This window comes from Sinocyclocheilus rhinocerous, unplaced genomic scaffold (genome assembly GCF_001515625.1).
Source record: "Sinocyclocheilus rhinocerous isolate Xijiao unplaced genomic scaffold, SAMN03320098_v1.1 scaffold241, whole genome shotgun sequence".
Lineage (NCBI taxonomy): Eukaryota > Metazoa > Chordata > Actinopteri > Cypriniformes > Cyprinidae > Sinocyclocheilus > Sinocyclocheilus rhinocerous.
Genome location: NW_015659312.1, coordinates 433,211 through 454,938, shown reverse-complemented (window position 1 = coordinate 454,938; position 21,728 = coordinate 433,211). Strand labels below are relative to the sequence as shown.

The 21,728-nt window shown below is 36.1% G+C and overlaps 3 protein-coding genes and 1 pseudogene across 3 annotated transcripts; 3 read left to right on the top strand and 1 right to left on the bottom strand.

Annotated features, from left to right (window-relative positions):
* The first annotated feature begins 79 nt into the window (after positions 1-79).
* LOC107723375 (uncharacterized) lies at positions 80-2,874 on the top strand (annotated as a pseudogene).
* Positions 2,875-3,634: 760 nt separating this feature from the next.
* On the bottom strand, positions 3,635-7,810 carry LOC107723421 (E3 ubiquitin-protein ligase TRIM62-like). Its single transcript, XM_016532015.1, has 6 exons — positions 7,336-7,810; positions 6,998-7,093; positions 5,916-6,149; positions 5,623-5,696; positions 5,399-5,514; positions 3,635-4,188 (listed from the first exon to the last, which is right to left on the bottom strand). Exons 1-6 carry the CDS (start codon positions 7,780-7,782, stop codon positions 3,650-3,652), a joined length of 1,506 nt encoding a protein of 501 aa, XP_016387501.1. The 5' UTR covers positions 7,783-7,810; the 3' UTR covers positions 3,635-3,649.
* A 1,304-nt stretch (positions 7,811-9,114) lies between these two features.
* LOC107723374 (tripartite motif-containing protein 75-like) lies at positions 9,115-9,724 on the top strand. The gene is given in 3 exon segments (XM_016531960.1): positions 9,115-9,303; positions 9,305-9,532; positions 9,650-9,724. Coding segments are annotated over 3 exon segments (492 nt in total).
* A 7,650-nt stretch (positions 9,725-17,374) lies between these two features.
* LOC107723521 (hepatic lectin-like) lies at positions 17,375-21,595 on the top strand. The gene is made up of 6 exons (XM_016532188.1): positions 17,375-17,927; positions 18,048-18,149; positions 19,122-19,299; positions 20,367-20,517; positions 20,660-20,781; positions 21,365-21,595. The coding sequence occupies exons 1-6, from the start codon at positions 17,831-17,833 to the stop codon at positions 21,528-21,530; spliced, it is 816 nt and encodes a 271-aa protein (XP_016387674.1). The 5' UTR covers positions 17,375-17,830; the 3' UTR covers positions 21,531-21,595.
* Positions 21,596-21,728: the final 133 nt, after the last annotated feature.

Genomic DNA, 21,728 nt, shown 5'->3' with positions numbered 1-21,728 from the left:
ATTTCACAGTTGACAAAAGTTAAGACTCGGCTCTCTATTAGGGTTGAACTGAGGAAGACTGACTTAAGCGGATAATTAAATGGCTGATAAGTGTCATATGTGTCTGCTTGGACTGATAATTCTCTGTTCATTTCTCACAGGTACAGAATCGATATTTTCTCTACAAGACATGCTATTATAAATATTAGTTTAGCTGAATTAGTCTGGGAAAGAGGTTGCTGGAACATTAGCTCTGTTTATGCTTGCAGCGATTCATGTTGTGATCTCTTGAGTTGCATAGTGTTACTTGTGTTTCATACTGTATTATTCCTGAATGCATTAATACTAGGCATAGTGTGACATGCAGAAATATGATGCTTGTTTCTTTTCATATTAAGAGAATGTTAGTGATTTGAACAACTCTGCAAAAGTTTTTTTTCTGATAAGAACACTAGTTTATTCTGGATAGTGTGCTGTTTGCCTCAAACAAGGAAAAATTTGAGTTTTGCATATATTGCTTTGTATGCCAGTATGTTTTTTATTATTATTATTATTCTATACAATATACAACATTCTATATAACATTGATTACCCAACTGTACTTGTGTTTCAGGTACCAGCGGAGTGAATGAGACTCGTGTGTTCTGCAGTTCTGATGAAAATGTCCATCTGCCCTGTAATAATGCGCTTTCTGACTGCACTTCAACTACATGGCTCTATAACAGACATTCAGAGACAGTTGAACTGATTGCCAAAGGGAAAACAAAGAATGACATGCAGAGACTGAGTCTGGGCTCTGACTGCTCTATGAACATCAAGAAAGTGACAAAAGAAGATTATGGATCTTACAGCTGCCGACCATATGTGAATGTACAACAACAAGAAACTGATGCACGTGCTTATCTGCATGTTCTTCAGGGTAATTTTACAATTGCTTCGTCAATTTAAAAATGTTCAAATGCTTCCTTAAAACTCATATGTATAATGAAATGTTGTGTGATTTCTCTTATTTTCTGTTTCAGTCTCTTCATCATCCTCACAGACTGAGATCAGACCAGGCAGCTCTGTGACTCTCTCCTGTCTGTTAAATTAATATAATGAATTCCCTTGTGATACTATGTTCTGTACTGAGGGAATTCAGCTGATCTGGGTGAAGGCTGGTGTGAATCTGCAGACAGACTCCAGATATCAGATATCATTCTCCGCAGGACAATGTATCAGCACTCTGACAACACTCCTGAATGAAGATCACAACAGAAAGTGGAGATGTCAGGTTACTCAGAGAAATGAACTGAAGACCTCAGCCACATATGTCAAGTATCAACCCCATCTCATGAAAGTGCGTATAAATAATACGCCAAATAAAAACGAAAACTCGTGGTATTGATACGCAAAAATGGACTTTGGCGTGTATATGCTACGCGATGGGTAGGTTTAGGGTTGTGGGGTAGATGCGTATCATATGTACGCGAAAACTGCGTATCATATTGCACGCCAACAAATTTCGTATCATATGCACGCGAAAACTGCGTATCATATTGCACGCCAACAAATTTCGTATCATATGCACGCGAAAACTGCGTATCATATTGCACGCCAACAAATTTCGTATCATATGCACGCGAAAACTGCGTATCATATTGCACGCCAACAAATTTCGTATCATATGTACGCGAAAACTGCGTATCATATTGCACGCCAACAAATTTCGTATCATATGTACGCGAAAACTGCGTATCATATTGCACGCCAACAAATTTCGTATCATATGCACGCGAAAACTGCGTATTATATGCACGCCAAACACATGCGTATCAAATGCACGCCAAAGTAATTTTTTGAATATCAATAGACCAATTATAGGTTTGTAAACATTCAGGATGCGCGCGTTTTTAGCTTCAAATTGCGTCTTTGACGACAGTATTCTATACAAATTATTTGCATTCCGATCTTGACATCAAAAGGCACAAAAATATATATTTTTTTTCTTTTATTCCATGGATTTTACCCATTTATCTCCACTTGTTCCCAGTGTTTGTCTGCAATCACTATGCGCGCGCAGCTGCAAGTGACGTAACTGTGACGTCTACTCTAAATTGGTCTATACCACGAGTTTTTGTTTTTATTTGGCGTACTGTTTATACGCATTTTCATGAGACCGGGCTACATTTCTTTAATCAGTTTCAGAAGACTCTCTGATCCAGAGACATGACATGATGATTAATAATGTCATTCATTCATGACAAACTGACGGTTTATGGGCTGCAGCTCATGTATTTCACTCTCATATAAATGAGATCTAAATAACTCTTATGTGTTTATATTGTAACCAGGGCCGTTTCTGAGCATAAGGGGTTCCTCAGCAAAGTCCTACTTACCTCCATTATCGCTGAACAGAATTTCTTTTTGGAGGTTCATCAGTGATGCCTTCGTAGTTACACGTCTTGTCTACACCTTAGTTACTGCATGTAGAAAGCAAAAATGCCTGAAAACATGTGCCTTTGGAAAACTGCAAAATACTAGCTAATTTTAAAAATTGAATGCATGGCAACAAATAACCACCATCTTACCAGGATGCAGCTCACATTTATACACTTATGTCTGGCTGTGCTTCTCCTCCTTGTCCCTAACTGTCTAATTATGCCGTAACAGCTGGACGAGGCTTACTTGCAGCTTTTATTATCTGAAATGTAAAAAAATAAAAATAAATAACACCCTGGTGGCTTGGGGGCCCCTAAAGCAGCAACTTATTCCTAGAAACAGCCATGATGGTAATACACCAAAACTAATGATGGATCACAAACTGTATGTCATGATGTAATTATCAAGTATGAAATGATTATATTAATGTTCAACAGTATGATGCAGCTGAACGTTCATCTTCTGCAGGTCTAATGGATTCAACAACACTGATTACTGAACACTGATCAACAAGGCAAGACAGCTACCTTAATAAACATGAATTTATTATTTAAACAGAAATCATAATATAAATACATGGTAATTTTATCTTTCTAACTTCAGTTCATCTAATATTTAATTTAAACAGATGGATTTTACAGAAGGATTTTAAATGTTTTAATAGGCCAGTTAAATTACCATATGACATATCTACAGATGTATTTTTATTTATTTATTTTTATCATTATTTGTTTACTGATCATTTCGATGCAGAAACAACTCCTTACTTATGTAATGTTTCCTCTTAACCCTAAATACAAATATGTGGTGTTTATTTCATGTTTGAGTTTATTTCACAGTCCAAAAAGCAGTGGGAGGTATTTAACCCTGATATTGGATAAATTACCAATATTGACATAAAATTAAAGAGAAAATATGGTATTTACTGCTTTCATACACCAGAAGCCACTGGATAAAATTAAAGACAGATAAGGTATGCTCATCAAACAACATTTACAAGAAAACCACGCATATATCTTGGCTAGATAACTTAATGGATAATTTTAGATAAGCTGAAGTAAGCCATCTAAAAATGAATGTGAAGATGTACATGTAAAAAACAAAATTAAGTTGTAGTTTATATCATCATGGTGTGTCATTCAGCAGACACAGCTGTAAAGCTCAAAACATCTGTTAGAATCTGATCTTTGATGACCTAGATATCCCCATATGTCTCAAAAAAATAGCAGCTAGTAACTGAGCTAGCATGTTAGTGTTTGCCAGTGTTAAACTCATATGAGCAGACAGTGAGAGGATCACTGTTCATTCCATCCAGATAAAGTCCTGGAACCAGAGTAAGACAGCAAGGCTGCTTTGAGCTGTAGTTTATCTGGGTCAAGTGAGACATGTTATCAGCGTTATAGAACGACACCTGCTTTCTCTCACAGTCCAGATAGAGCCCTATTTTCTGTGGTTTGTCTCGAGTATTCAATGTCGTGTCCTTTCCATCACAGGTCAGAACGTATCCTTTACTGTGTTTAAGGTGGAGCAGGATCTCACTCTCGGCTGACTTTGTAGCACTCAGCTGTTTTTCTGCACCCATCTTAATTCCCACAGTCCAGTCTGGCTTTTCTCCGACCTCTATTTCCCAGTAGTGCTGACCAGCTTGGAAGTTTTTCTCTGAAACTGTACCAGGGTTGAAGTCTTTATACAGAGCAGTCACTCTGTCAGCTTGTCGGATTCTGGTGCCCCCTGGAGACACTTTTAAGTATGACTCTCCAGATTTTTTCAGGGTCAAACTCTCAGGAACTACAGCACAGACACAGACAGAAACGTTATTAGATGACAAATTATTTGTTGAATGAGAAGTTTTGGCAAGACAGCACTGTGCTGAACATAATGGTTACGGAGTGTTTTAAATCCATAACCATACAAATATAACTTCTGCAATTAATTACCCAAACCACTAAATGTACAGATTCAAACTTTGTTTTTTTATTATTATTATTTCTGTGCTATTTTGGTTTATATTTTTAAGAAATTAAGGTTAAAGTTTGAAAATCTCCTGTTGATTTACATGAAAAACATTTTTATGATGTTCAATATGCAAAACTGACTAAAATATGTTATTGTGATATAATTAGCATATTTTGCGTACTGATGTTCGACGTTTTTGTATGGTGAATTGTGATTGATCTTTTCTTTATTCTATCTATTTAACCATCTATAGCTGCCTTTACAAAAGCTGCCAAATGTGTCAATGATAAGGATAACGCCCCACAACACACGGGGCGTCAGCGTCAACGCCTCTCGTTTACTTTGAATGGAGTGACATCAAGCGTTGGCGAAATGAATTGTGTGTCCGTCGCGGACCGAAGTTGAAAACTTTTCAACTTTTCAAGCGCCAACGCAGGCGTCAGCCAATCAGATCGCCTTATGCAAATACCCTAGCGCAGACGCTAGCCAATCGCGTTCATGCAACACCAGAAGACTAATGTGATTGGCTGTTGTCACTATGACGGTCGTCAGCACCACGCTCCAGAAACGCCCTCCGTCAAAGCGTTAACGCTGACGCCCCGTGTGAATGGGGCGTTAAGATGTTCAAAATGATTAAAAGGAGATGTCTTTTAAAAATCTAGTTTAAAACCTATGTGCCAAGTTCTTAGAAATTTTTTGAGTCATGAACTCTAAGTAGTTTTATTCTTACACTAGATTTTTTAAATTATTATTATTATTATTTACTGTGTTTTTGAATCATTTAATAGATCTGGCCAAAAAATAAGCATCATGTAATTTACCCTCATCAATTTTTTTTGTTACGTGTTAGTTCTCACATATAGCTGACAGAAAACAAGACAAATACAGAGGATCATGACAAGCACAGTACCAAAGTCTAAAATCTAACCCCACATTAAACTTTAACACTTTTCTTTACAAGTGCTATAGCATTTTCCAGGAATGCAAATCTAGTTTCACTTTAGCTGAATTTTACAACATGCATTTCTGTCATATTTTTCACCTGGTTTGATGGATCCCATCATCTCCTTCCACACAAAGAACTGCAGGTGAGTTTCATGGGGGCCAAGAAAGAGAGAGTCAGGAAGCACAGTAAGATCTTTAACCCTTGACGTATACCTGAAAGTTATAGATAAGTCAGCATAGAGAAACTTCATTACCCTAGTGTTAACACACACTGATATCATTTAGACCTAAATAACAGTAATATCATTGCTTTTTATTTACTTGATATTTGATGGTGTCATGTCAGCTTTCTGCTTCATGTTCTTTGTCATTGGACAGCCTTTTTCAGTCCACCACTGCAGACAAATACACTAATTATGTGCTTCATTTATTATGTACAAGATAAAGCATAACTGTAATTGAAAACTCATAGGTAATACATTATAATAGATCTTCTTAATACATTATCATCATATTTCCATGTGTGTTCTTATAAATAAATTGTGATTACTGTTTTTTTTTTTAAACAACTTTGCCCTTTAAAAATAAAAGTGTGTCATCAAATGTGTTGTGACCTGTAGAAAGTGATCAGGCTGCTCAATCTCCAGGGCTGATTGCAGAATAATCTCCTTCTCTTTGTTCTCCATGAACCTTCTGTTTATCACAGACTGATTATTCTGCATGAATTCTGTAACTTTCTTCTCCTCCTTCTCCAACTCTTTCTTCACTTCTTCCTCTTTTTGTCTTAAGAACTGGTGCATTTCTTCAAACTGAGCAGAGATCTGGGCTGATAAAGATTTGGATTTACCCTAAATAAAGAAAGAAAAACATTTATCTTAGATCGTGGCTATAAATGATTAATTTCACTCTTTAAAAAAATGCTGGGTTAAATATGGGAAAACCCAGCAATTGGGTTGTATTGACCCAGCAATTTGGTTTAATGTTTGACCAACCTGCCGGGCAGTTTTATTTAACTCAACTATTGTTTAAAATTACTATATTTCTTGCTTGAAGTGAACCCAAAAAATGGGTTAAATGTTAATTTATTAAACGTATTTATAAATGTCAATTTCCAGCCTATTTTGGGTTCATTTTAAGCAAAAAATATAGTGATTTTTAAACAATATAATTTTAACAAAAAAGATAAATAAAACTACCTCAAAAAACAAAATCCACTCCAATCACTGGGGTTTGTCCATATTTAACCCAGCTTGGGTTGTTTAACCCAGCATTTTTTAGTGTTGTTGTGCTTCCATCCTTACCTTAAGGAGCTATCTCTACCTGATATATCCCTTATATTTTGTTTTGTGTGTGTAACCTAATATATTTGGTTTATTAAATAAATAAAAAAAACTAAAAAGTTTTTTTTTTAAACAAATGTCATGAATAATTAATTGATAAATAGCATTTGGGTTGGGGGGCAATTCTTGAAAAAAAACACTATATCTTATAATATAATACAATATTTGACAATAATATAATATAATATATTTCAAGCCACTGTATGTATGAATTGTGTTTTTAATGTATTTCTAAGTTAATAGATAAGCCAAAAATATGAGTCCATGCATTAAGAATTTATGGCAGTAAATGAAATGTGAACCCTCTGGTCTCTGTGCAAATAATTCATTCATTTTATTTATATACACCTTGATACCTCAGTTTTGGTGATCTCAGTTGTCTGTTGTTGGATCATGTAACCCAGCTGTCCATTATCTTTGGCAAGAAAACCCAACGCAGTCTTCAGCTCCCCCTACAGAAAAAAAGACACGTCAGACAGATATGAAAAACCCTGACAGAGAACATAAAAGCTTCTCTGCATATCTGAAATGAAATAAGCCTGGGATTCAAATTTAGAAACCTAATTATGCCATGAATAATTTTACACAGATAGCGTAGGTTGAAAGACACTTGAAAGCAAGAAAGGAGCTTTTAAGCTGCAGTGCTTTCATCAGGCAGTCAGATGTGACTCATATGCAAATGGTCGTGTTTTACCTTGTTGATCTGTGCAGCTTCTTTCACTGGTTTAAAGACGTGTCCTTTATGTTTGTCTCCATCCCTGCAGATGACACAAACCAGCTTCTGATCAGTCTCACAGAACAGTTTAAGTTTCTCATCGTGTTCCGAACACATCAACATCCTTTCCATTTCTGAGAGCTTTAAGGTTTCTGCTCCTTCTTTAGATGTAGATTTATCCAATTTCAGCTCAGCAAGGTGCTCTCTCACAGACGAGGTCATGTTCCTCAGTAAACGGCTGGATTTCAGGTCTTCTTCATTATAAGGCCTTTGGCATTCTGGGCAGGTGCTTGGTCCCAGGCTGGCCTGCAAGTGGCCTGTGATACATTCCCGGCAGAACGAGTGTTCGCAAGAAAGTGTAACTGGATCTGTAAAATCACTCAAGCACACTGAGCATTTTATCTGCAAAGACATAGCTGAATGCATTTTAGCTTTCTTCTCAACTTCTGCTTACACTTTGTTTCATAAGCGAACACTTTCGGTTTCAAATTTGGTTTGCATAACTAGGTATGGTTCCTCCCACAGGTTATATAACTAAAAAGTAACCAAACCGGAATATCACACCTTATACCTATATACCTATGTTTCAAAATAGAATACAGACTCAGATTGTATTGTATTAGAACAAATACTTTTCAGTCAATGCTTGTACTAAGCAAAGACATGTAATATTTACATAACAGCTGAATAAATATACTTTTTTGCACCCCGCAAAAATCACCCAATGTACTGTATTTAGGGAGAAATTATGGTTGTGAAAATCCATAAACCATTTTCAACATTTGTAACACAAAGTTCTCAGCTAAGCTGGTTTTTCTATAAGAAAAGTCCAGAAAACTTCATAAAACTAAAATTACTGCATCAATACTGTTAACACTTAATACAGTATTATTCATTGGTGTGTCATATTGGTTATGGTATAATATATGTGACCATGGAGCACAAAACCAGTCTTAAGTCGCTGGGGTATATTTGTTGCAATAGCCAAAAATACATTGTATGGGTCAAAATTATAAATTTTTCTTTTATGCCAAAAATCATTAGAATATTAAAGGGGTCCAAATAATGATCTTTAAAAAAGCATCATATGACCCCTTTAAGTAAAGATAATTTTCTATGAAGATATTTTGTAAATTTCTTACTGTAAATATATCAAAACGTAATTTTTGATTAGTAATATGCATTGCTAAGAACTTCATTTGGACAACTTTAAAGGAGATTTTCTCAATATTTTAAAATTTTGGCACCCTCAGATTCCAGATTTTCAAATAGTTGTATCTCAGCCAAATATTGTCCTATCCTAACAAACCATACATCAATAGAAAGCTTATTTATTCAGTGATGTATAAATCTCAATTTCGAAAAATTGACTCTTATGACTGGGTTTGTGGTCCAGGGTCACATGTTATAAGCAAATATAAATAAACAATGATATTAGTCTATATTTATATATTAACAGTAACCTAATAAATGCTGTAAAATTGTTGTACCTTTTTAGTTCATAACAGCTAATGCATTAACTAATACTAATAAATTGAACCTTATTTTAAATTGTTGCCAGTACTGTTTTTATAAACAATATTTTTTTATTCGAGTTTTTGAATTCAATATAGATGTAAAACATTCTGTTCTCAAATGTGAGAGGGTGTGATCTGACTCAATAAAGGACTGAACAAACATTACAGCTTCATTGTTCCATCAGGAAAGTCTATGCATAGTCTAACTACAACAGGTAAAGCTTTCTGCTTTTCATCGAACATGGCTTCAACACTGTCTCTCTACCTCATGTGTCCAGTGTGTTTGAGTGACATCAATGATCCAGTAAGTTTACCTTGTGAGCATGTGTTCTGCCGACAGTGTATTACAAGTTATTTGGAATTACATGAAGGTGCTCACAAATGCCCGGAATGCAGACAAAACTTCACCAGACAAGATCTTAAAGGTAACCAACCGAGTGCTGAGAAATGTTGTGGACATCTTACAACAACAGCAACAACTCAAGACAAGACAACAGACTCCAAGGAATGCTCAAGAAATGCTATGCTCTGAGCATTTAGAACCACTAAAACTGTTCTGTGAGAATGACCAGAGATTGGTTTGCCTCATCTGCAAGGAAGGAGAGAAACACAGTGAACACAGTTTCAAGTCTGTAAAAGAAGCTATGGAGATCAGTGAGGTTGATAAAATATCTTATTATTTATTAATAAAACAAATAAGATGTGACAGGATGAAACTGTAATAACAACTTTTTGTGTAACAATGTATGTTTTTGTTGTTGCTATTGTTAATTTAGAAGGTGGTGAGAGATGCGTTGAGATTTATTTTACATGACAACAAACAAATGGGTGACATGATCTTGAGTCTTTAAGACTCTTTAACACTCAGGCAAATACAAATACCCCAAAAATATTTGAACTATAATTGATCAGAAATAGCATGGTAGATTTCATTAAGCTTCAAAACTGTTTCCAATGTTTTCAGTGGTGGAGTGAAAAAGGTTTCCCTTTGGTTGATGAAATCACACTCAATGAGAACAAACAGACATCAAGTCTGCTCTGCCAAAAAAGTAAGATGAAAAATGCATTTTCACAAACATTTTTGCCTGTTTGCCACAGCTCAGAATTGATCTGCAGTTCAGAACAAAAGGTGCATCAAATTAAAGTCTGCTTTAATGCAAATTTTAAAAACTGCTAACATTTTAACCAATCAAAATACCTACATGGTCTCAGGGGGAAAAGTGACTATTTATACTTTTTTTGCAAAATGTTAAATATGTGGCTGCTGTTACAATTTGATGCAGTTGCCAGATTATTGTACTACCTTATGCTACTTTCTATCGACCGTCTCAATTCATCGAATTAACTTTTAATTTGTGTGTGAAGCCTGTGGGTTACTGTTCGGCTGCATTTACTTTGTGTTTTCTGTAACAGAACATGAATGTAAGATCATATTTCACTTATTGACCATGTATGAATGGATGGATGAATGAATAGCTTCCCGTATAATACGCATGCTCAACATTATTTTTGGAGGAAATACATTATGGGGTACAATAAACAATTATATTTCACCTTTTTATTCTTAGCCAGCCATTACAGAAGTAGAAGTAGCATCTGTTAAAAATTATATTTTGATCTTTTTCAGGGCAATAGTTTTGATTGATTGTGATATTTTCAATGCATCAAAAGCTTACATTGCATCCAAAAGTCCCACACCCCACAGTGTGGTTCTTGGACCCAATATCTCTCCTGGAAAGCTCTCCTAGGGAGATTCCGACCAGGAGCGACTTTCTGTCACAGGTGCGGGGCTTAATATGGCACCCCCGCTCCAAGATAAGGAAACTGTGGGTTTCTAAATTCTGATCTCTCAACTAAGGTTGTTGGGACCTAGAAAGCTGTCTCCACATGTAAAGTGTATGCTCTGAAGTGGCAACTCTCCGTGTCAACAGCGCCCTTTAGACCCAGACAAGGAATGAAGAGTGAAGGTTATTTAAGAAATTCATATTATATATTAATACAGCAAGATGCCCTGTTTAAATGTAAAATCTGTGGCTTAAAATGATAAGCGATATTAACGATGCCGTTGTTTACAATACAACCGGAGCACATGCGGCTGAGGTGAGGGGCTGGACGTTTAGACGCGCAATAGAGGCGGTTTAGCCAATCATAACACACTGGGCTAGCTAACCAATCAGAGCCCATCGCCTATATCTGAGGGGCGGGGCTTCATAAAAACAGGAAAAGATCAGCCCGTTTCTCAGAGAAGGGACAGAGCTGTGTGGAATAAAGGTAAATTATGTGAAAAATAATGCGTTTTTTTTTTAAACGAAGCATTAACACATGTTAGACTGCACCCCATAAACACAATCAAGCCTAGAAAAAGCCCAGTGAACCACCCCTTTAAACGGCAAAGGAAAAATGTAAACACTTGAGAATGGGATACAGTCAATTATTCCATCAGTTATTCTGCTGTGGGTAGAATTATGTGTATGAAATGCGGGGCACGTGTGGGCCCCACAGTACTGGGCCCAGGTGGGGCCCTTGTGGTACACCCCAAAGTGTGGGCTGCCCACACTAAGCAGAGTGGTTCCCCAGTGGGGCCAAATGTGGGTTCTAAAATATAATTTTAGAGCAAGTAACTGTCAGACTCTGTTCCATGTGTTGTGTGTGTGTCCTGCTCCCCATGTGCCTTCCCATGCCCTTATTTGATTAGTTTCCTGTTCCTCCCCTGATTAGTTTAGTTCATTTGTCCCAGGTGTTCCCCATGATGTGTCATTGCTCCCAGGTGTGTCTCGTGATCCCCTCCTCCTGTGTGTATAAATAGTGTTCCCAGTCCCTAGTTCTCTGTCCGCTGTTGAACGTCTTCCTGTGTTCGTCTCCCTTGGTTCCTTGGTGCAAATAAAGTCTTGGTAAAAGTATTCTCCAGCATCTCCTCGTTCCTCGTGTGTGTGTCAGCGTGACAGTAACGAAGGCTTGAGCCATTAATAGCAGACTACTGCAGTTATTAATGCAGCTATTAATTAGAAAATGAGAGAGAGAAATTAAGCATGTGTGAAGTTTGAGGGTCTCTAATAGTGAAACTGTAAGTTTATCTGCTTCAAGAACAGTTCTGTTATTACCTCACTAGTGAGAAATGTTTTTGCTTTTAAGTTGCTAAACTATTTTACTCATAAAATTGTCAGAGCAGCACTGACAACACGTTTTTGTGCGAGTGTCTGTATGTGTGTGCATTTGTAAATGAGAGAGAGAGAGGGAGAAAGAGAGTATTAATAAAACATAATAAAACTATTTTTTGGCAAAAACATGGAAATTATTATTTTTTTTTATTGTTTATTGGTATTTTTCTGGCTGTGAGGACCTTTGAAACAACTGAAATCATTTGGAAAAGTGATATGGACACCTTAGAACGTTTGTCAACCAATCAGATTCAAGCATTCAGAAGTAGCATCTGTTAAAAATTATATTTTGATCTTTTTCAGGGCAATAGTTTTGATTGATTGTGATATTTTCAATGCATCAAAAGCTTACATTGCATCCAAAAGTCCCACACCCCACAGTGTGGTTCTTGGACCCAATATCTCTCCTGGAAAGCTCTCCTAGGGAGATTCCGACCAGGAGCGACTTTCTGTCACAGGTGCGGGGCTTAATATGGCACCCCCGCTCCAAGATAAGGAAACTGTGGGTTTCTAAATTCTGATCTCTCAACTAAGGTTGTTGGGACCTAGAAAGCTGTCTCCACATGTAAAGTGTATGCTCTGAAGTGGCAACTCTCCGTGTCAACAGCGCCCTTTAGACCCAGACAAGGAATGAAGAGTGAAGGTTATTTAAGAAATTCATATTATATATTAATACAGCAAGATGCCCTGTTTAAATGTAAAATCTGTGGCTTAAAATGATAAGCGATATTAACGATGCCGTTGTTTACAATACAACCGGAGCACATGCGGCTGAGGTGAGGGGCTGGACGTTTAGACGCGCAATAGAGGCGGTTTAGCCAATCATAACACACTGGGCTAGCTAACCAATCAGAGCCCATCGCCTATATCTGAGGGGCGGGGCTTCATAAAAACAGGAAAAGATCAGCCCGTTTCTCAGAGAAGGGACAGAGCTGTGTGGAATAAAGGTAAATTATCGTTTGTCAACCAATCAGATTCAAGCATTCAACAGCCCCGTAGTATAAATGAAAAATAATGTGTTTTTGAACATTAAATTATGCAATTATGCAAACCTATTCCAGTAGACCACCTGAACCAAATCGTCAATCTGTAAATGAATCGCCAGAATTAAAAGCTAGGCTATAAATGAACTACACCACGTTCGCGTTGTATGTCTTAGAATACCTATCTTGAGCTTGTGTTAACCACAGACCTTATTTCAGGCATTTAATCAAAAACTCACAAATTATAATTATAAAAAAATAAATAAAACTATGTTAAGCAACACATGTTAGACTGCACCCCATAAACACAATCAAGCCTAGAAAAAGCCCAGTGAACCACCCCTTTAAACGGCAAAGGAAAAATGTAAACACTTGAGAATGGGATACAGTCAATTATTCCATCAGTTATTCTGCTGTGGGTAGAATTATGTGTATGAAATGCGGGGCACGTGTGGGCCCCACAGTACTGGGCCCAGGTGGGGCCCTTGTGGTACACCCCAAAGTGTGGGCTGCCCACACTAAGCAGAGTGGTTCCCCAGTGGGGCCAAATGTGGGTTCTAAAATATAATTTTAGAGCAAGTAACTGTCAGACTCTGTTCCATGTGTTGTGTGTGTGTCCTGCTCCCCATGTGCCTTCCCATGCCCTTATTTGATTAGTTTCCTGTTCCTCCCCTGATTAGTTTAGTTCATTTGTCCCAGGTGTTCCCCATGATGTGTCATTGCTCCCAGGTGTGTCTCGTGATCCCCTCCTCCTGTGTGTATAAATAGTGTTCCCAGTCCCTAGTTCTCTGTCCGCTGTTGAACGTCTTCCTGTGTTCGTCTCCCTTGGTTCCTTGGTGCAAATAAAGTCTTGGTAAAAGTATTCTCCAGCATCTCCTCGTTCCTCGTGTGTGTGTCAGCGTGACAGTAACGAAGGCTTGAGCCATTAATAGCAGACTACTGCAGTTATTAATGCAGCTATTAATTAGAAAATGAGAGAGAGAAATTAAGCATGTGTGAAGTTTGAGGGTCTCTAATAGTGAAACTGTAAGTTTATCTGCTTCAAGAACAGTTCTGTTATTACCTCACTAGTGAGAAATGTTTTTGCTTTTAAGTTGCTAAACTATTTTACTCATAAAATTGTCAGAGCAGCACTGACAACACGTTTTTGTGCGAGTGTCTGTATGTGTGTGCATTTGTAAATGAGAGAGAGAGAGGGAGAAAGAGAGTATTAATAAAACATAATAAAACTATTTTTTGGCAAAAACATGGAAATTATTATTTTTTTTTATTGTTTATTGGTATTTTTCTGGCTGTGAGGACCTTTGAAACAACTGAAATCATTTGGAAAAGTGATATGGACACCTTAGAACGTTTGTCAACCAATCAGATTCAAGCATTCAACAGCCCCGTAGTATAAATGAAAAATAATGTGTTTTTGAACATTAAATTATGCAATTATGCAAACCTATTCCAGTAGACCACCTGAACCAAATCGTCAATCTGTAAATGAATCGCCAGAATTAAAAGCTAGGCTATAAATGAACTACACCACGTTCGCGTTGTATGTCTTAGAATACCTATCTTGAGCTTGTGTTAACCACAGACCTTATTTCAGGCATTTAATCAAAAACTCACAAATTATAATTATAAAAAAATAAATAAAACTATGTTACGAGTCATTAGCTTAGATTCATAAATTCAATGTGGTTTAAATACATTTGAAACAATTATTTTCTACAGATTTAAGTCAAGACTTGATGGTACTTGAGTGATTTCTGACCACTTCACCCTTGGCCCTTATGAAACTGACCTGCCTCTAATTGTTTGGAGAGACATGCTAGGCTCTGTTAAACATGGTAAGTTGAGCCTAAAGGAACATCTCTCATAGTAATGTTTTATGTAACATGATTTAACATTCTTTGTTTCTTGCTGAATTTCTGGATTTATGTAAACATGAGTTCTTGTTTTATTTTTTATTTATTAAGTTTCATTAATTTGGAGAATGTTTGTTTCCTGTAATCTTTTTTTTTCTTTAGACCAATCAGATACGTCTACAATATACAAAGACCTGAAACTGGCTATCATCTGCAGTCTCCAGGGGGAGATTACTTTGCCAAATTCCAGAAGTTTCACAATGGTGAAGTCTGTAAAACCTCAAATGTTGCTACCATATTTTAAACGGTGAAGTTCTGGCAACCACAGATTTACGGTATTTTACCGTAAATGTCACAGATTTTTTTTTTTCTTACAGTGTTGGATAAACTGTGATTATTGCTATAAATCAATTTTGTTATTGTTATAAATTTTCCTCAGTCTGCCTCTTGGGCTGATTAATACAGTTTTGGGTACTAGACAAAAACTTTGATTCTGGGTATCAGACAAAACTTTGTTTTTGAATACTGAAACAACAGGTTTTGCATACAAGACAAAATTGCTATTTGCTGACAGGATGTTGGCACAATCGAACAAAATAAACCATTTGTCCAGCATAATGTCATATGATGTGGTATGTCATATTTAAACTGTATTTTGGTGTCTATATTTCTTAATTTTTTTAAATACATTTTTGTACAGGAATTTTGTAGAAGCAGGTAGTCCATGCTTCTACAAAGGCTCATGTATTAACTGGTATTTTCTAAAATGATGAAGACATTTGTAATATATACGTGAAAGAATATGCAGATCAGGCCCAGAATACTATACACCTGATCACATCTAAAGTGCATAGTAAACCTCTAGGACATGGATTTTGAACTCCAGGGACCACAAAGGGGTGCTGGGGGTACAGAGAAATGTTGATTAAAAATAGAAGAAAAAAAAAGAAAAAAAAAAGAAAAGAAAAAAATAGTTTATAAAAGTATATTATTTTCTCACACAGTTTCATATGTGAAATCATCTAAGATCAATCTATATAAAACAATAGTATTAATACGTTTGAGCATTTTTAGTGTTTGGTAGATGGAGGAAAACATCGAACACATATTAAAACTGTTAAAAGTGTTTAAAAAAGGACTAAAATCAAATGTTTTTTTCAAAATGTTACAAAGCTTGTACAATTGAACTCATTCAACTTAAGAGCATTTAATGACTTTTTACGGATATCTGCTGGAGTCTTTTTATCTTGACGTTATGAAGGATGGACTGGAATTTTTTGCCAAAGACAAAGAACTAAATGATATGGCACAAACTACTGAAAATGTATAGATTAAGGTAACACACTATTTTTTTAATTATTATTATTAGTATTAGTAGTATTAATAGTAGTAGTAGTAGTAGTAGTAGTATTGCTCTCAGAACAGATCTCTTGTGCAAGGAGGAGATGCAGCTGTTTTTGAGAAACCAGGAAGAGGAAAGGAATGTAGAGGCCATGCAGACTAACCTTTTATGATAAATGAACAGCTGCAAGAGACAGAGACACGTCTGCAGCAGTCTGCACTGGGAATGACTCCAGCTGAGCCAATGAGAATCAAGGGTACTCTTTAAAAAAGTAAATCCAGTTTTTGTCTCCTACAATAAATGTATTGGTTTTCTTTTCTCTGCTCCTTTTTTGCACTTCTGTCTCAAAGTGATATGAAAGTGACTCCTATCTGCGGAATGGCCCAATCACAACCAGAAATGGAAGTGTGGGAAAAGTTCAACTCTGTTAAAACTGGAATTTTGGAAGATGGAGACAGAAAAGCAACAATAAATTAATCTTCACAGTATAGAGCTCTGTCAGTCTTTAATGAAAAACAGCAGTGTCATATGAAACAAGGCCAGATTAATTAACATAATTCTGAGTCATGGATTGATCAATAGCCTGAGTCATGATTTTGTGACAGTGCTGCATCATGCTTTTGACTTGTGTTTATTTTTTTTCTACACAGTTTTATGTCACAACAGTCTCTGAGAATTGCACAGGAGAGTCTGCCAAAACCTTTAGTAATATAAGCAGTGATCAGCCCTCACCACTATGACTTTTTAGGTTTTGAGCTCTCCACCAAAATACTGACTGATGGAATGACAACAAAAGATAAGAGAAGTGCTTTTTTCTGCACCCTTTTAAAAGTTTTGCTATTTTGCTTTCTGTGAACCAGTTGAAAAGAATGGCTGTAATTACTTCAACAATTAGATGTCAGATTTCCCAGAAAAGGGAATTAAAAGTCTAATTATTTATTTTATTTATTTAGTCATTTAGCAGACTTAATAGAGTTAATTATATGTGTAACTTCTTATTAATTAGGTTGCTGTAAATATAGACTCTAAATCTTTCATTAAAAAACTTGTTAAAAAAACTAACAAAACTTGTTTTGATGTTTTGTGTACAGCTGGATTTTACAACATGTTCAGTATGAAACATTTGACAGGAATTCATATAAAAAATAATAAAATCATTTCACTATCATGAACAAACTGTTCTTTTTATTGGCTAGAATGAACTACTGATTCATTGAAAAATATGGGTTGTTCTGTGCATGGTAAAAAGTTCAGTATTGCATAACCAGCTCTCCTCTAATTCATCCTGTCTGTGTTTAGCCTCTAGCAGCCCTGAATTTGTGCACATGATCACAGGCACAGGGGGAGGGAGAGAAAAGTGGATAAAAGTTTGAGCCCACTGAGCTGTAAAAGGGAGCAGTTCATACAAGTCTGAGCAGAAACACTCAGGAAGAATTTTCTCTTCTTAATTTCTTCCAGGGAAGCTCTCTTTTGGTTTCTCTCTTCTTCATGGACTGTTATTTCTTCATTGGTGATCTGGAGGACAGGACTAGAAGATAAAGACATTACTCTTGTCAGACATACTACTTAAGAAGCTCTGTTCATAAATAAACAAATTGACTGAACTTTTTGTTTAAAGATGGAAGATACTGAAAATTACACCAGTTTACAAGAATTCACAGAAGATATCTCTCATAGTGGAAACAGAGCTATACTCACATCACAGGGCAAACAAGGTAATATGTGTGTATATGTGAGTGTGTGAACTTGAGGGGGAGTGGAAGATAAATGTAGAGAAATGTGGGACAAGTCAGAGTAATAAACAACTAACTGACGATGATTTTGTGCTTCATCAGGGGTTCACAAAGGGGCGAAGTGTTTGAGGGGGCAGGCTTCTCTTGTACTGCTCATTGCTCTACTGACCTCAGTTTGTGCAAACATAGTACTTGGCGTTCTCTGTAAGTAAACACACATTATGCACGTAAGCACGCCTCTGAATCTCTAGTGCAGAGGGTTTCACAATGAACAGAAGAGACTAGACTAGAGATGCACCAATATTAAAATGCGGGACAATACTGATAAGCCAATATTAATATTCAATACTATCTTCTCTAAATAAATTAAAAATAAAGCAATAAAAACTAAAATCACTCATTTTAAATTTAGACATCACAACATTATATAATGTTGTGATGTCTAATGTACAGTAATGTACAGTATGAAAAATTTATATTCATTTTGAGATTTGCTGTTTAAATGTGATTACATATAAATGTGTTATTCAATGAATAAATGTTATTAAATTAATGTTTGCAATTATTTTGAAGCTTGCTAAAGAATGCATTTAAAAGTTTTATTGAATTAATAAAAGTGTCATTAAATTAATGTGAGAGTTAGATGATGGCAAAGGTAATGTAAATGTAATATGGGAAATGAGCATGCACAACATGGACATGTACCAATAAATAAAAATATGATATTGGCCAATATCCAATATGGTACTGATATTTTGTAGAATAGAATAGAATAGAATAGGGGGTGCATGGATATTACAATTTTGGGAGATACTGATACGCTGGTATTAAAATTCTAAATGTAAAAAAATATATAAAAATAAGTATAAAAATATTGACAAATACCTATAAATAAAATTGTATAATACAGCCAAATAAGCAATATGGTACAATATATTTTGTATCCCTACATAATAGAATAGAATAGAATAGCCTTTTTGTTATTCAGCAGTTAAATGTTTTGTATACAGCTTCAGGATATATATGCAGACATAATTCCTAATATAACATTTCCTGATAGGCAAAGATAATAAATAGCTGGTTTGCTGGTAATTTATAAATGTATTTGTGGTGTCTGAAGTCTTTGCACGGCTGCAAGGTTAAGATATTAATATATAAAACTCTGTCTCTCTGCAGTGGTAAACAGTCGCAGATCAGATGTCGCTGTAAAGCCAGTCAAGAATGATGAGTCTGAGGATGCGTCTCTAACTCTCAAACTCACCGCCATGCAGGAACATTTCTCCCGCCTTTGCTCAGAATACACAACCCTTGGACAGACTTGTTCAAAACCGGGTGAGGAAACAAACATATTTGTGTATATATAGTCTTTGAACAGAGGTGTAAAGAGTACCTAAAAACCATGCTTGAGTACAAGTACAGATACCTTACAGTGAAAATTACTCCACTACACGTTACAAGTCACCAATTCCAAAACAACTTGAGTAAACGTCTTAGAGTATCTGATTTTAACAGTACTTAAGTATTTTACTTATACTAAATATAGGCTCAAAGATGCACTAGTCAAAGAGACATGCCAGTGAAAAACTGTAATGTTGTGGAGAAGCTGGGGGAAACAGGCAGAATCAAGGATCTATGTGCTGGTATTTAAAGGAAAAACTAGGACAAACAATAAGCCAAAAACCAAAGGGAACGAAGAACAGATTGACTGGCAAACAGACAACCGTTACATTCGACAACTCACAAGGAACTAAAGAACAACTAGGGCTATATATACACACAGGGGCTAATAAGCTTAACAAGATAACAAGACACACCTGGGGAGACTAATCAAGGGGAACCAATGAACAAATGGACTACAAACTGACTACAAACACCACGGGAGACAGGAAGTGACATAAAAGTCCAGGGCAAGGCATAGAAAGCATGAAACACAAACAAGAAAGAGTTGATTGCTGGTTTGGGCCTCATTGCCGGCATGTCCTCATCTCATATATAAAACACCTGTGATTCCCAAATACTTGCTAAGGAACTCGCATTCACATAAAGTAGCCTTGTTGAAAAGTTTGGGTGAGTAAGGGCAAAACGCACAAGATGCAGTACTTTCAGTGACCTGTAATAGGCAGTATCACGTCTTTTGTAGCAGAAATAAACTGCTGCAGAAAAAGCTAGATCCATGCAAAATGTAATGTGTAACTGCAACACTCATTCAAAAATGTAGTGAAGTAGAGAGTAAAAGTCGCTAATATCTACAACTACAAAGTATCCAAACAGATACTCAAGTACAGTAACTAATTACATTTAATCCAATACTTTACACCTCTGCCTTTGAATGACATTTAATGCCCAAGGGTCAAACTTATCTTGTTATTTTCCCTCTCCCTTTCTTTCACCCATTTATTCTTTAACATCTCTCTTCCGCAGTGATCAATGTAGGCCATGCCCAGAAGACTGGCTGCAATTAGAAGGGAGGTGTTATTTCTTTAGTGAGGATAAACTTGACTGGCAGCACAGCAAAGAGAGCTGCGCGTCTATGGGCGGCCATCTGTCAATACTGCACAGCCACCAACAACACGTAAGTCTGTGGCCGTGTTTGTGAATGGACTTCTTACGTATACAAGATGAAAACTTACTTAAAACTTTGTTTCAATAATTATTATATGCAGCATTTATGTTCATTCAATATGGCTGTACTGATATTTTCATTTTTATTACAGCACACACTTGAAAGTGTCGCACGCAATCGTGGTGGATTTGACTATCATTACTGGATTGGTTTATCAGACATTGAGACTGAGGGCGTGTGGAAATGGGTGGACAACACAGTGGTTAATACAACGTATGCACGCACACACACACACACACACAGACAGATAATCTGAACAAAAATAATAATATGTACATATTTAATATATTAATAATTTTATTATTTTATTTGTCTTGTACCTTTCTACAGAGATTTTCTTCACCGCTGTTGCCTTTAACTTGCCAACTTACAAATTTTAATTAAACTGAACATCACTGTTTTTTTATTATTATTTTTATTTATTTGTTTTATTATTTATTTTATTATTTTAATATTGGTGTAAAAAATATTTCCATATAATATTTCAATAATTTGTTTTGGAAAAAAAGCCAATTGTTTAAGTATTATGTCTACTTTTTTTCTCACACAGAATATATAGGTCTGTACATGGAAAAATAGCTACATTTATATTTTAGGGTGTCCCTTCAAATTTGGGGGTCCTTGGTCCTTAAAACATCTGAAAACCCTGGATATAGACAAGTAAAACCAAAGCAGGAATTTGTCTTAAAAAATCTCAGTGACAGTCAAGGCAGTGGAGGTTATTTAAATGCAAATTGGTTTCTCTGAGGTGATATTAATATTATGTTTTCCTAAATTGTTCCGCTGCTCTCTGTAGGTTCTGGAGTGAATGGGATAAAGAGCCCAATAACCACCAGTCAGGTGGGATTCATGGAGAAGACTGCGCAGTGCTGGACTCACACTCCAAAACGTGGTTTGACGTGCCATGTGATTTCAGTTACAAACGTATCTGCGAGATGGATCCTATCACCTTTAACATTTGATTTGAAGAATATATATAAAACTGTATCTCTATTTTTCTATTGCCTTCATTCTTTTTAATAAACAGTGAAACAGAAATTCTCAGATTCTATTTAGTTTGTGTGTCTTTGATTTGACTTCAGATTTGGGACACTTAAAACATTGCATAATGTTTTTTCCTCTCATCATCACCCCCTTTGCCTCAGGCACCAAAGAAAATA